Source organism: Larus michahellis, chromosome 7 (genome assembly GCF_964199755.1).
Source record: "Larus michahellis chromosome 7, bLarMic1.1, whole genome shotgun sequence".
Lineage (NCBI taxonomy): Eukaryota > Metazoa > Chordata > Aves > Charadriiformes > Laridae > Larus > Larus michahellis.
This window is the reverse complement of record NC_133902.1, coordinates 55,932,521-55,947,950: the sequence shown is the minus strand read 5'-3', so window position 1 is coordinate 55,947,950 and position 15,430 is coordinate 55,932,521. Positions and strand designations below refer to the sequence as shown.

General features: G+C 37.5%; 1 protein-coding gene across 1 annotated transcript in view; it reads right to left on the bottom strand.

Annotated features, from left to right (window-relative positions):
- ARHGAP15 (Rho GTPase activating protein 15) overlaps nucleotides 1-15,430 on the bottom strand; it is a 339,350-nt gene that overhangs the window by 97,561 nt on the left and 226,359 nt on the right. The window contains exon 12 of the mRNA XM_074594484.1: nucleotides 11,516-11,593. Coding sequence (XP_074450585.1) covers nucleotides 11,516-11,593 — 78 coding nt within the window. The remainder of the gene's footprint in view (nucleotides 1-11,515; nucleotides 11,594-15,430) is intronic.

Below are 15,430 nucleotides of genomic sequence, written 5' to 3'. Positions count from 1 at the left end.
AGACGTTTAGTAGATGCGCTTAGTTATATCTTCTCACACTTTACATGTGACTCAATATTAAGACAAGTTATTCGTACTGAATTATATTCTAGCTCTCGTATTTACAGGACCACAGCATATTACAATGTATATTTTTAAAATGCCGTCTAACATGCTTTGTTATTTTACGCTTCGGTTTTCAATGTTTCTGCTCAAATATGTAGCACAACATAGACAGTAGAAAGAGTTATGAAAAATTTATTATTAATGCATGTTTTTTCCTCTGCTGGAGATAGAAGAACTTTGTTGTGCATGTTATAAAATGTTAAATATTAGAATTATTTAAAGTTAATAGGATGCCAAAGAAAATGACTAATAATACATTATACAATTAGATGCCTTTCATATTAGTGAATCCATTAACAAAATAAAATACATTCAAACAGAAGAGTTCTGATTTGCAATTTTTAGCAAGGATTGCCCATGTGTAAAGCTAAATTATTTATTCTTCTTTTTTTAAAAAAACTGCTGGATACATCAGTTTGCAATTATTTGCATTATGTTTGAATGCTTTATCATGTGGCTCCGATTCAAAAATACGTATCTCTAAGTTGCTTTAGCATCTTCATTTGTGCAAGGCATTAAATATGGAAAAAACAAAAGTAAGTTTCTTTCCCCGGTTTCAGCAAGACAGCTGATGATCCTACAAGCCCTTTCAGCTCTTTTGGGTGTCTTTTTGTCGTCGCTCTTTAACCCAGATGTCCTCATGTAGTTTCACATCCCTAGTTTGTCCTCCTAATTGTATCTTTTTTCCTAGATAGGACCAATTCGCTCCTGTCCCACCCAGAGAGACCTCAAATCAGGTATCATGCAGCTTTGCCTGAAGTTATTCAGATGCGATGGAGTACTGTTTTTATGAGCGCTGGAACTACTTATTTTGAAACTAGTTATCCTGCCTCCTCAGCTGATGTCTACATTATCCTTGAACAAGACACTTAGCAAGCAGCTACCTTTTCTTACGGAAAGAAATAGCTTTAGCAACGAAGTGATATAATCTTCTAGCCGTTTTTCTCCTGTGTTTTCCTTTTCTTTTTGCATTGGCGTTCTTTCTCTAGAGCGGCGTCCGGCAGCAGCGCTAAAGAAAAGTTCCACTAAGAGCAAGTAATCTCCTCCTCCTCACATCCATCTTCTCTTCCCCGCTCCTATCTACTTTATTAAGTCGTTCTCAATCTTCTGTATCATACGCATATAATGTTGTTTGATGGAAATGTGTTTTGAAATCCCTGTTTGTTTGGTTGGTTTTTAATTATCTGATTACATTAGAAAGGGGGGGGAAAGATATCTCTCTTTGGTATACTACAATAAGTAAAAATCCAGCAATAGCACTCTATCTTTTTCTCCTTCAAGAGGTTTTTTTCACTTCCTAACAGTCTATCCTGTTCGGTCTTTACTGTTAATGGGATTTAAAATTTAAACCTCAATTGTGGCCAAACTTTGGTAACATCATTTAAAAACTGGTTTCGGGTCAAAGATGCCTCTTATTATGATTTTTACTCAGCTTTCTGGAGATGAGGAATGTTGTGCTTAGAGTCTGATGAGGTTTTTATCAGGATTTTGGCATAGCCTAACTCCAGGCTCCTGTCATCCCAAAATATCTCAGCCCAGGTTGCGACTCATGGATGAGCCAAGTCTCCCACATTATGTCAGCTGGTAATAGGGACAAAAAGAGAGTGCAACAGGGACGCAGAAAAAGATTATAAACTAGTAGATTTGGCTGCCTCTTGGACACTGCTTGTGAAGTAGGAGGGGAAAAAAATATTATAAAATATTTTTTCCATTATATTCAATTCTCCGCATCCTGATTATTTCAAAATTTTACCATAGTTATGTTGCATAAATAATAATAGTAATTATAAGAGGAGGAGACAATGCGTTGAAATTAGAACCGTGGATTCATAGGTTGATTTCAAAAGGCATCATTCTCACAACTCACCCCGAGGTGTTTGTCCAAATGAAGGGTTTTGATTAGGCTCACATTATTACAGAAGAGTTGGGAAACAGGACTTCTGATGTCAAGAGATCTGAATAATCCCCGTTACTTTTACTGACAACAGGGAGGCTACAGACTGAATAGTGTTAACATTCAGATGAGAGCTGGAAACTCAAGTGAGAGCTACGCTGCGTTCTCACTTTTAAGACTCTGGTACCGTGCATAACTTTGAAATTAAAATACAGTGTGACTACCTCTCTAAGTTTTTTAATTAATGTGTTTAATAATCCCTACAATAATAAGTGCAAATTAAGACTTGCAAGAGAAGGAGGAAGGAATGTCTCTTTCTTTATGTATGTAGCATGTATTTGTTCAGGACAGTGGGATACAACACTTTTCTATATCAGGGTCTCTTAAAGCTCCTTTTTAAAAAAAAAAAAAATCTTGGTTTCCCCACTGAATATATATGCAATATTTTTTATACACATATATATGACAGGATTTTTTTTTAAGGGAAAAAGCCAACAGTGTATTCAAGAAAAATTATTCATTTGCCTATATATAGGCATCTAATGCTCCTAAAATGCTCTAAGACATCTCACCTGGCTTCTAGCACCCAGTCTTCAAGGGCATAACTACTGTGTATCCTCTGCTAGACCCAGGAGCCTTGTGGCAGTCAGTTTGATACTCAGCATCCTCTCCAGTGGCACTACATACCAATTATTAGGTAGCTGAATCAAGCTCAAGATGTCCAAAGAACATATTAAGGGAAGACGCTTTCCAGGACTGTGATAATTTGCTCATGCAAAAAATTCCACTGAATTGCACAATAATACTTTAAAAAAAAAAAAAGGGGGAGAAAAAAGAAACAAACAAAAGAGAAAGGAATATTCAATTCTAAATCCATAAAAATGATGGTATGAGTGACTTGAACATTTCTTAAGAAAATGAATTTATTTTTAGCAGGAATATATTTATAAGAAAGACCTTAGCAACAAATGAGACAGTCAATAAAAGAACTTAGGTCTCCTCATAAAAGCAAAAATTTCCAATAACCATAGATGTAGTTTACATTTTTTCCTTTTTTTTCTTTTTTTAAAATTTTCTCCAAGATTTTTTCTTTTGAAAGTTTCCCAATTTGATTCCCAGTGATGTCCCAGTTTGGCCCCCAGCACTCTTTCCTCCCACTAAAATAACCACCGAAGTTCAACAATTAAACACATTACCAATGTCTTCCCCCAGCCAAAATCGCTCACTACTCACAACAGTTGCATCTACGGTAGCATTTATGGTTTTCCCAGATCTCAGTATACAGAAGACCACAAATACCATGATAAAGCTTAATTCCGTGGTGTGGTAACTTCTCATCCCTTGCCACCGTGCATAATACTATAACGTAGATCCACATATAACATCACCCTTTTTGGTGCAGACCCTACTGCAAGTTCCTATTTGTCAGCTAGTATTACACACAAACCACAGAACTACAGATATTGACCACAGGGGTGAAAACCCCCCCAAATATTAGGCCACACCATGATCTTGTAAGACATTGAGCATGACCAACTTTAAGTAGGAACTATGCAGCTTATGTCTCCAGGGTATCCATCTCCTTGCAGCACAAGATCATCCCATGCAAAATACCGTTGACGCTTGGCTCAGTTTCTCTATAAATAAACCTGGCAACCTCCAGCTTCTGGAGATTATTCCATCATCCTAAAAAACGTAGTTAGAAAGTTTTCCTGTTAATACTTTTAACAAATGACTCGATAAATTATTTCCTTTCCTTGTTGTTTCAGAGCTCTGTGGAATGGTATTTCCTGTAGCATTGCTATCAGCACAACAAACCCAAACAAAAAGTCACCCATGACAACGATGAGCTTCCCAAAAAAAAAAAAAAAAAGGCAATCCCTTGCTACAGCGTGCAAAACTACAGTCCTCCTCAACGCCTAAATAACACTCCTTGAGGGGTTATCAAGAAGCTCTTCAACTTCTTGAAGTGTTACTAAGCAAAAAGCTATTGTAACGCAAATAGTGCTGTGGTTAGAAAAGAAATAAAAGGCGTGTCTTAAATGCTTGATCATACAATACGTGCCATAAAATCCATGGTATGTTTGTGGCTGACCACACTAACCTAGTTTACTGCCTCTTCTGCCCCAATCTACCGACTTATTCATCACACTGTTGAAAAGAAAAACACGACAATACCATTGGTAAGAGAAATTGTACAGTGTCTAGAGCTACAGATTGGGCAACTAAGACTTCTAATTCTGATTAAATTTCTTTCTTTTTTCTTTTTTCCCTTCACCCTGAGAGCAAAATAAGATATATTGGAAAAACACTAATATTCCAGATCTATCATCCTTTTTTTTTTTGTATATGATGCACATTATTTACAAAATAATTCAAAGCATCGGTTGCAAAAATTAGTATTTTCATCAGGTTTCATCACCTGACTGATACTTATAAATCTCTCTTTGGGGTACTATGCTTCCCCCCCTTCCCCTCTGGAAAAAGAAGGGTAAGATGTGGAAACCACACCTTCTTCCGAGTAAAAAAAAAAAATAATTCTGTATCTTAAAATAACCATTCAAACACAGAGAGAAAAGAGGGGAAGAACCACGTCAGTAACATGCACATATTAATTGATTCACCAACTACTGTGGGCTCAATTAAAGTATTCTGTTGTCAGAGTTTTAAAGCTTGGAAAAAAATTAAATTAAGAAAAAAAAAAAAAAGAAATTCTTGGCTACAGCTTGGCATATGCAGGTCTTAACCCAGAAACAAGCTGTTTTATAATTATTTCTGAAAATTGCTTCAGTCCATTTTATTTTCTGTGCTTGCCTCGGAAGTGTGAAAAAGAAAGAAAAAACTATTTTTGACTCAAGGCTTTCAAGACATTTTAGTTCTCAGCTAGCTAGTAACCTAGTTTGAGCCTGATATTTCCAACATGAACTTTGGACCGCTCTTACTGGTTTCTCAGGGAGACTGGTTACACCAGTAACTGCTGGAGAAGTGAGGAAGGATTCTCTGTCTGGGCCGTGCTTTGTCACAGGGAGACTGTCATCAAGGCTGGAGGGTGGCTCTAAGGTTAGACCCCAACCAAGACACGTTCAGGTGTTTCTAAACATACTCACTTATGCCTGGAAAATGCAATCAATAACCTCCTAAAATGCCTAAAAACGGCAGGATACAAAGGGAAATCTTAGTAATGCATCTGCACAAGAAATTAAAGACCAGCAAACAAAAAGGAAAGTGAGTGCAAGAGAGACCCCATCCCTCTTTTTCTTTTCTCCCCTCTTTTTCCAGCGATCCTGGCTGCAATTTTAAGTAAAGCCCGCGATGGTCCTGCTGGACCTTCATGTTTGTAGGTGTTTTCTGGAAGTTGGCAGCTGACAGAGGACCTGCTCTCCTCTGCCCTCTGAGCCTTGGTTAACACCAGGACCAGAGCTGCTGCCTGCCTCTGAAATGGATACAGTAGATCAATGGAAATACTGGGGAGTGGGAAGTTTTGTTGGTTTGTTTGGGTTTTTTCCCCTTTTTCTTATTTTAAACAAATAATGCTGTGAGAAGGAGATGCTTCTTTTTTTTGTTGTTGTTGTGTTTTTTTTTTTCCTCCCAGTTCCCTCCTCCCTTTTTTTCTCCCCCCTCTTTTTTTTTTTTTTTTCTTTCTTTCTAAATACTTGCTTCAAAACCACCCAACCCATTTGGGTTGACCTGGCAGCTCCATTTCAAAGGCAGCTTCAGCCTTGTGTCAGCTCCACGGGCTCTGCTCGCTGAGGCAGAGCCAGCCGGGAAACCACTCTGGTTCCCGTTAGCCGAGGCTCAAACATATGGTCCCAGCAAGCTCACATAATCAGTAATATTTAAAAAAAAAAATAAAAAAAATTCCCAAGATTTGTTCCTCTTTTCTCATAGTTCATTGATAAAGAACATGTCAGTGCAGTTGAGGAATCCTGCTGGTTAAAGGTATCATCCTTAGCTGCTCATATGGTCTGGGCTCTTACTTGTCAATTAGATTAATCCAAGCCATTTTAGAACAATAAATATAAGTACAGATGGAATATAAACATATTGAAGATTACTGTTTTTGACGGCTGTTGTTTATTAAATCAAAAATAATGTTGCAATGAGGATTTTGTTGATATTTCAAATGGAAAGGAAAAATAAATAGGAATTAGATATTCCTTTGGAAAGTAAAAAAAAAAACAAATCAAAAACAAACAACAAAACCACCAAAAAAAACTAACAAACTAGCACACCACAACCTCCAAAACAGCCCGTGGGTAATAAAAAGGCAATGATTTTACCTAAAATGCCACCTATGAGCTACCTTTAGAGAGGGGATATGGCACCTATAAACTCAAAAGAGTAGGTATGTTGAAATCCATAAAATTTCCAATTACTGCTTCAGAATTTATTGTGCACATATGGAAAATAATACTTGTAAAAGAGAAAGGGGTTTGTGCCTGGTGCTGTCAATACTGTGAAGGATGGGGTGATTATAAAGCAAATTAACAATACTTTTAAATGTGCATTCACTTATCTTTCCAATTAAATCCTTGTTAAACAACTGCACAGACAGTAATGGTGCTTCTGCAAAGCACTGATCAAGACAGTTTTATTGTAATTTTTACTCTGTAACAATTAATCAAGTAGGCATTTTCTTTATTATTAAATTATTTAGTTAATAAATATTCACAATCAGTTCACGTATTTGTGGTTTAAATTTTACTTTTAATTTTTCCTAGACTGAATTATATTCCAGTATGTTCTCATAGAGGAAGCAACTGACATAATTTAATTCTTTTTCCCAAAATGTTTTTTTTGTTAACTGGAGGTAACGTCAGGGTAAGATTAAATTCACCTTTTTCCCCAATGTAGTTACCAATTCGGATATCTTTGGCTGCCCTTTTCCATGTTCTATAAGAAACGCACCTTTTGCCAATAATGTAATAGTTAGCCTCTGTAAAAATTCATATTTCCCCCCGCCCGTAGGTACAGAAGTATAGTAACCAAGACATAAAAACATGGAAATTGACCTTTGGATGGTATGTGGTGTTTCATAGTTAACGCACAAGGTATTCCAAATGAAATAATGGGATGCAAAGGTCATCTGTACAGCAAATACCAAGCATTTTGCAAACAAAGCATCAGATATAAAGACAATTAGGAGCTCTCTTGTATTATGTATGAACCAACACTTACTGAATGAACCAATAAGGATTGAAATTTGTATTTCTATGGTTAGTTTCCCTGAACATATATGCATTAGGATAGAATCCTAGTGTTTCAGCAATGTGTTACGAACCCTTTATAGCTCCATTTTTTTCAGTTAATTTAGTACTCACGAAAATTGCTTGTTTGACAGTCATAGAAATTGAATGCCTTTCCAGCTACCCAGCAGATTAGCACAGGAGGCATAAAGAAGCTTCTACCTCCTCACCCAGGTATCTCTGGCCTTCAAGCACAGGGGGAAATTGAGGGTGGTTGGGACAGGCATGTGCAAGCAGGACAGGGAACCCCTAGGGTTTAGCACAAAGAGGGTCTTAGCCCGTTATTTCACAGTGGACATCAACATTATGGGTTCGGCCAGAGCAGGGAACGCACCACAAATTCATGCTCTTACATACCGACATCCTCATGGATGAAGAGTCCTCCCCTCTTTCTTTCTTGGTGCTTTTGCTTTTTTTTTTTTTTCCTTTCTGAGGCACTTTGTGCCTCACTGTTAGCATTTTTGATAAGGTCAGAAGCTTGATTTCAAAAAGCAGCTCCCACCTGTCCCCACTTTGATATAGTGGTGCCTTAATTGCCCTGAGCAGCCCCACCTGGGGCTCCCCCAGCCCTGCCAATGGGCCCGCGGCTCATGTCAGCCCCACCCTGGGGCTTTGGGGCAAAACAACTGATCTTCTCAGTAGCATCCTCATACCCTGGAACTGCCAGCACACTGTATGTGGCTAAACAGACCCATTTACAGAACCTTTATCCCTTTTCCTACAGGTGTGAATTAAAAGAATATCCTTCTAAAAGCCTGTAAAGGCTTTAACTTACCACACCTTGCTTAAAATCAGCAAAAGTCCTCCAGATTATTCATAAAATCCCTAAAGAATTGCCAAGTGCCAAAAATTCTTTTATCTTTTTATTTTAGTTTTTTTTTTTTTTTTTTTAAAGTTTGCAACTATTATTCTTAAGCAAAAATATGGAAATCATAAGAGGAATGGACTTTTCTGTCTAACGCCTCTGGCCGTTACAGAACCCCTTACCATAGGTTCTCAGCCAGATATATTGAATGACTGGTAGCTTAGTTTCTAAACCCAAAATTGTTTCAGTTCTTGTAGAATAAGAGAAGTACGAATTTCCTGATGTCAGTCTGGTCCAAACAGCTTCTACTGCCTTGATTCAGTGATTTGAAAAATGATGACTTAGAGTTTCGAAAGTGCTGAGGGATGTTATAGCCTGGTCCTCTTATGATCAACTGATCTTTTCAGCTCTTAATGGGAAAATAAATCATAGATAAAAGATAATCCTGTTGCACAGAAGCAAAAAAGGTGTGATATCAATAGAATTCTATAGAAAAAGAAAACTCTGTGAAAGGGATAAAGTAAATAAGGTAGTTTGTTCTGCTGATGCCTGTGTTGGCAAGGTCAAAGCCCTGTTCAGGAGCTGCCTACCTCAAGAAATGAGAAGGAAACACAAACTATATTCAGAGAATTTAAAAAGATACAAGGCATGTGTTGTTTTTTTTTTATTGTAAACCCATGGTCACCCTCAAATATCTAGAATTTAAAGGGTCTTTTTAGATTTTTACTGTTCTTATTTCTTCTTTAATGATGAAGCTGTCAACTGTTAGTTTGTTTTCTTTTCATGTTCACCAGTTCTCTCTTATTTAATTTTTGATGCCACAGATGACATTAACAGTATAGGAAAAGGAGCCAAATAAAGCTATATTCTAATTAATTATTATTCTAATAAAAAATACTTTGATATGGCAGCCAGCCTAGAGTCTCTGCTATGATCTTTAATTTTCAATGTGATACATATTATTTATATCCTATAAATGTAGGTGTAACACAATGGCAAAGCAAGCAGGAAGAAAGAGCCCATTAAGTACTTGGCCTGTATAGGAACTGATTGCACAGGCAGTCTCTGCAATGTCAATAGGCTTTTTCACAACATTTGTTTGCATTTATAATTAAATTAAAGTTTAACTATAATAAAAAAGCGATCTCTATGGGAAAACCATACAGATAGATAATGCTTTCCCACCGATAACTACAGAAAAATGAAGGTATAGAGATTGAGACTGGGAGGTCACAATAATTACCAAATGAAAAAGTGATGCGTGGCAAGCGTGTTATTAAACATCATCCCACTGCAGAGCTTTAGAGGGCTGGTAAATAAGCAGGTTGGAAGCATATACCGGTTTTCAAAGTAACTTTTGTGACTTATGAAACAGTCTGAAACTGCTGCTGTCTTCAGCATCTGACAGGGGACAAGAGGCCCTTGCGGACTTCAGGTGGAGACTGCTATTGTCCTCCCAAGCACACGTTAAGTAAATCCCGTTCAAACCATCTCCTCACGGTGTTTTTCGCAGGTACGTGGTGCCTCAATGGGCTGCTCCCTGCCTGTACCTTGCATTTGTCACTCAATTGGCAGATTTCTTGCACGCGGCCTAATTAGCCAGCGTCAGGGTGGTTTTGATGTACCATTAACTTCACCTTTATACGTTCATTTTGGCAGTGGTATAAACCAGAAGAAAAAGGTGCCTGGTACCTCTGTGCTGCAGAAAGCCAGCTTAGACTTCTAACTAGCTAGACTTTGTCTAGCTTTACAGTGTCAGCCCATCTGTTTTAGGTGAAAACTTGAGCAGTAACGTTAACCTCAAGTACGTTAACCTTTGGATGCCACGAGATGTGATAGACAGGACTATTATTTTTATGGCACATTTTTTCCTGAGCAAAGATCCTAGGCGGTGAAGAAGGATAGCAAATCCCCATTTTGCCTCTCTGTCTCCAAACAAAATACAGTGTACGGTCGTTTGAAAGCCAAGGCAGACTACATTATCAACACACAAATACCCAACAACTATAAATCTAAGGGAACCCAAGTAATGAGTGAAAACCATGAGGCTGACGATTTTTTCGCTCTCACTGAATTTACTGGCATAAACGTTGATTCCTCATAAACCAGAGTTCGCCCTCCAGTTTCAGCTGAAGACAAGACTGATCTGGAGCAGCTCAGGAGGTGGCAAACATCTACAGCTGCCCTGAAACCTTCCCTAGAGATGTAAATGGAGGCTTGAAGGTGGGAATAGTTTTACGTCTCTCGTATCTCTCCATTTCAAGAGAATTTTTGAGTCAAAAGTCTTAGTTTATGTATAATACAAAACTAATCGAAGAAGTTGTTCTCCAACAGCTATCATCTCCAGAAAATACACATACAATACGCAATATTTAACAGTGCTGGTAATAGTCTCCAGGTAACTCTTAAAAGAGTTAATAAAAAGTAAGAGAAAATGTTGCAGCAGCTTCACATTCATACCTGATTAATTCAAAAGTGTATAAAGTCTATAATGCAATTTAAGATTTGGGATTTTTCCTTATTTCTGAGAAGCTTCATTTTATTTTCTCATTAAGTAGTATCAGGAGACTCACTGCCATCGATGGTATTTGCTAAGCTATTAAATGCGGGGATGTTTAGTCTTTGCCAAGAGTAGTAAACTGTTCGGAGAGGTGAATGTATTCGTCAGGTATCCTAATTAGCTACCAATATGGGCTTCCACACCTGTAACATTATCTATCGATCAACGTTATATTCATTTAGGCCGCTTCTGTGAAAAACGTTCTTTTGTATTTGTGGAAAGATGTTCATTATCCGTGGAATCTGTAGAAATATGTTCAGCAAATGTTTACAGGTTGGTTCCAATTCTGGTTCTCAAGTCCCCAAAATATTCATCTTTCCTCTTCTGGGGAAGAGGAAGACCCCATTTCCTGGGGTCAAATCCTTGCAATTTCAAAATCAGTGGTAACTCTTCCACTGACTTTGACAGAGCCAGTACTCTGCTTTTAGTATTTTCTTTTCAGTTCTTTTCAGCAACTTTTTCGCTGGTTTCCTTTGGATCCCTGTTCTACTTTTGGCTTTGTCTAGCTTTCAACATCCAATCTGCTATTTTTCCTTTTAATCTTTCTTTTTTTCCTCACTTTGATTCTTTGATTTCAACATATGCTTTGTTTTTTGCCACCTTATTTCGTGTACCCATTTCCTCATTCTTTCTCTTTTTTTTTTCGTGTGTGATTTTTTGGGGTGTTTGTTTGTTTGTTTCTCGTCTCCTGTTTCACGACTCTTTTCCTCTGCTTACTCTGCTGTTTTTCCTCTCTCCTAGCTGACATTTCCCTCTGTGCAATATCTTTCTACCTTCCCTTTCCTCTCTTTTCCAAAACACGGCTCATCATTCTATGCCACTAATGTATAGCAGATTCTGAAATACTGTCATCTGAGACAGTTAAGCACTAAACAAAACATTACCAGGGTGGAGGAATCACTTACCCTGATTGACAACAAATCGTAACTTCTGTATTGTTGCCAGATTGCCGCTAACTCTGTATATTCCATCAACATCTAGACCTGAAAGAGAAACACATATTTCATTTTAGATCATATAAGTATTTTTCTTTGTACGTCTGTCAGGAAGCCAGAAGCGCCCTAACAAGTATGAAGAAGAGCCGTGTAGCGAACGACTGAAAAATAATCCACCTGACAACAACTGAAGTGCCTCCTGCCTGATTAAAACAACAATGAAAAATAAAAGCGGTAGATTAACTTAAGTGAAAACAAAACACCTGACTATAATTATCTTGTAATTCTGTCAGCAGAGTACAGTTCTGCAAGGGTATTCGAGTGTGACGGGAAAGGAAGAGTGAATTAGCTCTCGTGTTATAGAGAAGGGCTGGTTGGGATACCCACCATGCTATGCAAGCCCTGCTTAAAAGAGGGGTGTTTATATTAATAGCGCTGGGGAAACTTCTCGGTCTGGGGCCTGGGTTTTTCAGACACGAATTTCTGGGGCTGTGACCTTTCTGGAAATAAAGCGGTGAGGTGCCTACTCTGAAATCATGACGTGCGTGAGACTACGCACAACTACTGCTTCTCTACTATATTCTTCATAGCGGATCAGACAAGTTTGAAGACGAAATTAAATATCCCAAATAGCATATGCCCTGGAGTACATTTCTTCATTAATATAGGCCATTCTTTTCAAGGACAACCTGACAGTTTTGTTTCTCCCTGCATATCTACTCAAGGTTTATCTTCTAGGTGAAACTAGATGTCATACTCCCTTTTGTGACATATTATCTCCTACAGCAAGCTCTGCTGATATGACTGTTTAAAATAGCACTTCCAGCCCCGGTTGCATAGCTGTAGCATTTCAAAGCACATGGGAACCGCTCTCCTTTCCCGGGAGAATTAGCTATTGTGCAACAACGACCGAATCTGCATGCTTAAAAATGGAAAACACTAAACTGTGCATTGTCATTTCACGTTTAAAACTTGCAAGTACCTAAGAAGCGAAGAGATTCTACACAAAACAGGTTTTTTTTAAGGCTACTCATCACTTGGAACACAAGTTTTAATTAGCTTTTGGCAAGCAATTTCAGAGAAAACCTTTCTCTTGGAAAAGCTTGTTTGTCAAAATCAAAAATTTTCAGGAAATGTTTCCTAACAATGTATCTAGGGGGAAATTTTTTTCCAGCTTGGGGTGGGTGAAAAGGAAAAATTGGAACTACAGGAAAAAGTGAAAACAAGTGCAAAAACCCAGAAACCGGGTTGTAATTACACTTAAATAGGAAGGATCTGAGATTATAGTCCTTATTTAAAAGACACTTGCATCGTGCCTTGGCAGATGAGTGTCATAGCCAGTGGACTCAACTGCTTGGAGGTATTCCTCACTGATCTCGAAACATTTTAAAAGATTTAATTTTCCTTTTGATGCAGACTGAAACCAAATACAGTCTTTTGTTGTTGTTGTTGTTTCTTTGTGTGTTTGTTTTCTCTCTCTACAAAATAAAGTTCTTATTTTATGTCTATCCTGCTAGGAACATCCTGATTTGGGTCTATTTTAAAAAAGGGGTAATAGTTCCATATTATACATTGGTTGTCTATGTCTTTCATTAGACAATTTTCTACCCTGCACCTGTGGGTGTCCTGCAACATAATACTGAGACTGATGATTCGTTTCAGGAAGATCCCCTTTGGTTACAGAGGGATAAAGAAAAAGTTTATTTAAGAGAAATCAAAAAGGATTTGGTAATCAAGACCACTTGGAAGTTATCCATCTACCGGATATATAACATATGAGCAAATGGAAATTACTAAAATGTTTAAGTAATGCAATTCTATCCTAAATCTGAAGAGTCTCATTCTGTTTTAGCAAGAGGACAGTGAGAAAGCGAGAGTAATTCCCAGTGTAGGAATGTGGGACTCTTGTGGTAAGGGATTAAGAATTGCATCACATAAATTGAAGTCTAAACCAGAAAGTAAAGAAGAAAAATAAAACAAACAAACAAACAAATGAACAAGCCCCAAACCAGAATGTTAACTTTTATTCAGATCTAACTCCATTTGGCTCTTAACCTTTTTTGGGTAAATGGAAGTGAAAGCAATACATGTCACTTTGTGTGAAATAGCAATGTCTCTCATTAATAGCATCAGTTTGGAACCTCCATAAATTATCCAGATTGAGTGAAAATGACAAACTACGTTGTAAACTGGAGGATATTACATCTTGCAAAACGATCTGGAGTATACAACTGCATTATTATTGTTATAAATTTTCTTTGGTCCAGAAATGAGGTCTGATTAGCATTTCATTTGGACACTATACAATATGGCAGAGAGAAAAAAAAAATAAAAAAAAATCCAAGAATATCAAGCCAATTATAGTGTTCACGTGCCATCAACTTTCTGCTCCAAGAACTTTGAAAGTTAAGCCAAACCAAACCAATGCAAATTGGTGGATTTGGACATCCTTTTCATGACCACATTATCTTAGCTGGATTGTTTAACAACTTATTTTGGATGTTCAATTAGGTGCAAAAGAGAAAGAGAGGGAGAAATACGTCTTTATAGTTCTAATATCCTGATTCTATAACAGTTTTCAAAGCAAATTCACTTTTAAGGGCACCTCCATCAAGAATAAAAACATCACTGCACTGCTGTCAGTGTTTCTTCACGTCAGGCTATAAATACTTAGGGAACAAGATGAAACAAAAGCCCGGCAGAGTTTCCTATCTGGTGCTGGCATTTAAGTACAGTGGTAAAGAACATTTCAGACAAAAATCTTCATTGTAATAAAGTCCAACTGTTGTTCACTATAGGGTGACCTTCTTGTGTTTTGGAGTGGGGTTTATCAGGGAAGAATCTCCGGATTTTGCCCTAGAGGAGAACTTTTTAATATTTTATTTGCTTTATATCCCAGTCTCCAATTTCGTTTCTGTTTGTTTTAATGAGGAACCTGAGAACAGGATGGACCCAAAATTAGAAATGACAGCCAAAAGCATGGTAAAGACTTTCAGTATTTCCACCCTAAATTTTATGAAGGTATAGGAAACACTTATTCAATAACACATCAGTGTAGCTGCCAAACTATAGGCAAATTTAACTACTTCCATTAAAAGATCATACAGGTACTCCTGATGAGAAAGTTAAAAGGCAACTGGGCTCAGACTTCGTTGGGGTTTATGAACAATAATAAACATTATACACACTCTGCATAACTGCACAGAAGATGTTAGAAGAACACTTATTTAAGAAAATTTCTTGCACTCCTGCTTCTAACCGAAATGGAAATAGCCATGAATGCAGGTCAGCGCCAGCTCCGGTAGTGGTTGAGCTGGAACCAGGTAGTGCAGAGAAACATTGAAAATAGAGGAAATAATTACAGCTTAGGTGATATATTTATCCAAACATACTTTTTAAAATATGAAACTACGGGTTCAGATAGTTCTGATCCTTTATGAACTGCCTTGAATGAAACGTTCTCATTAATTTCTTTCTGGTGCAGAGAACGAATCCCTCTCCCAAATGCCACTGCATTCTCCCTAAGCTTAATCTATATTTGACAATATCTTCGAATTGAATTTGACGATATCTTCAAACTGAATATAAAAGGAAATTCTCTATGCGCAGGGGGAAGGGAGGGGTGGTATACAGAAAATTTTCTGTCTGTTTTTTAACAAGATTTAGAATTTGAAACATGCCATTTTAAACGGTACTAGGTAACTTCCTGCACAGAAACCCATGAAACTTTCCCAATTAATGTATCCTGAAATAGGTGTGGTTCCCCAGGCCTGGTAGGAGTTTTGTAAAAGAAACCATCATGCTGGATTCAACAACAAAGTGAAGTACAAACTTGAAGAAAGGCATTCTTTAGTTAGTCCTTTCATTTAAAATCAGTTATGTTCA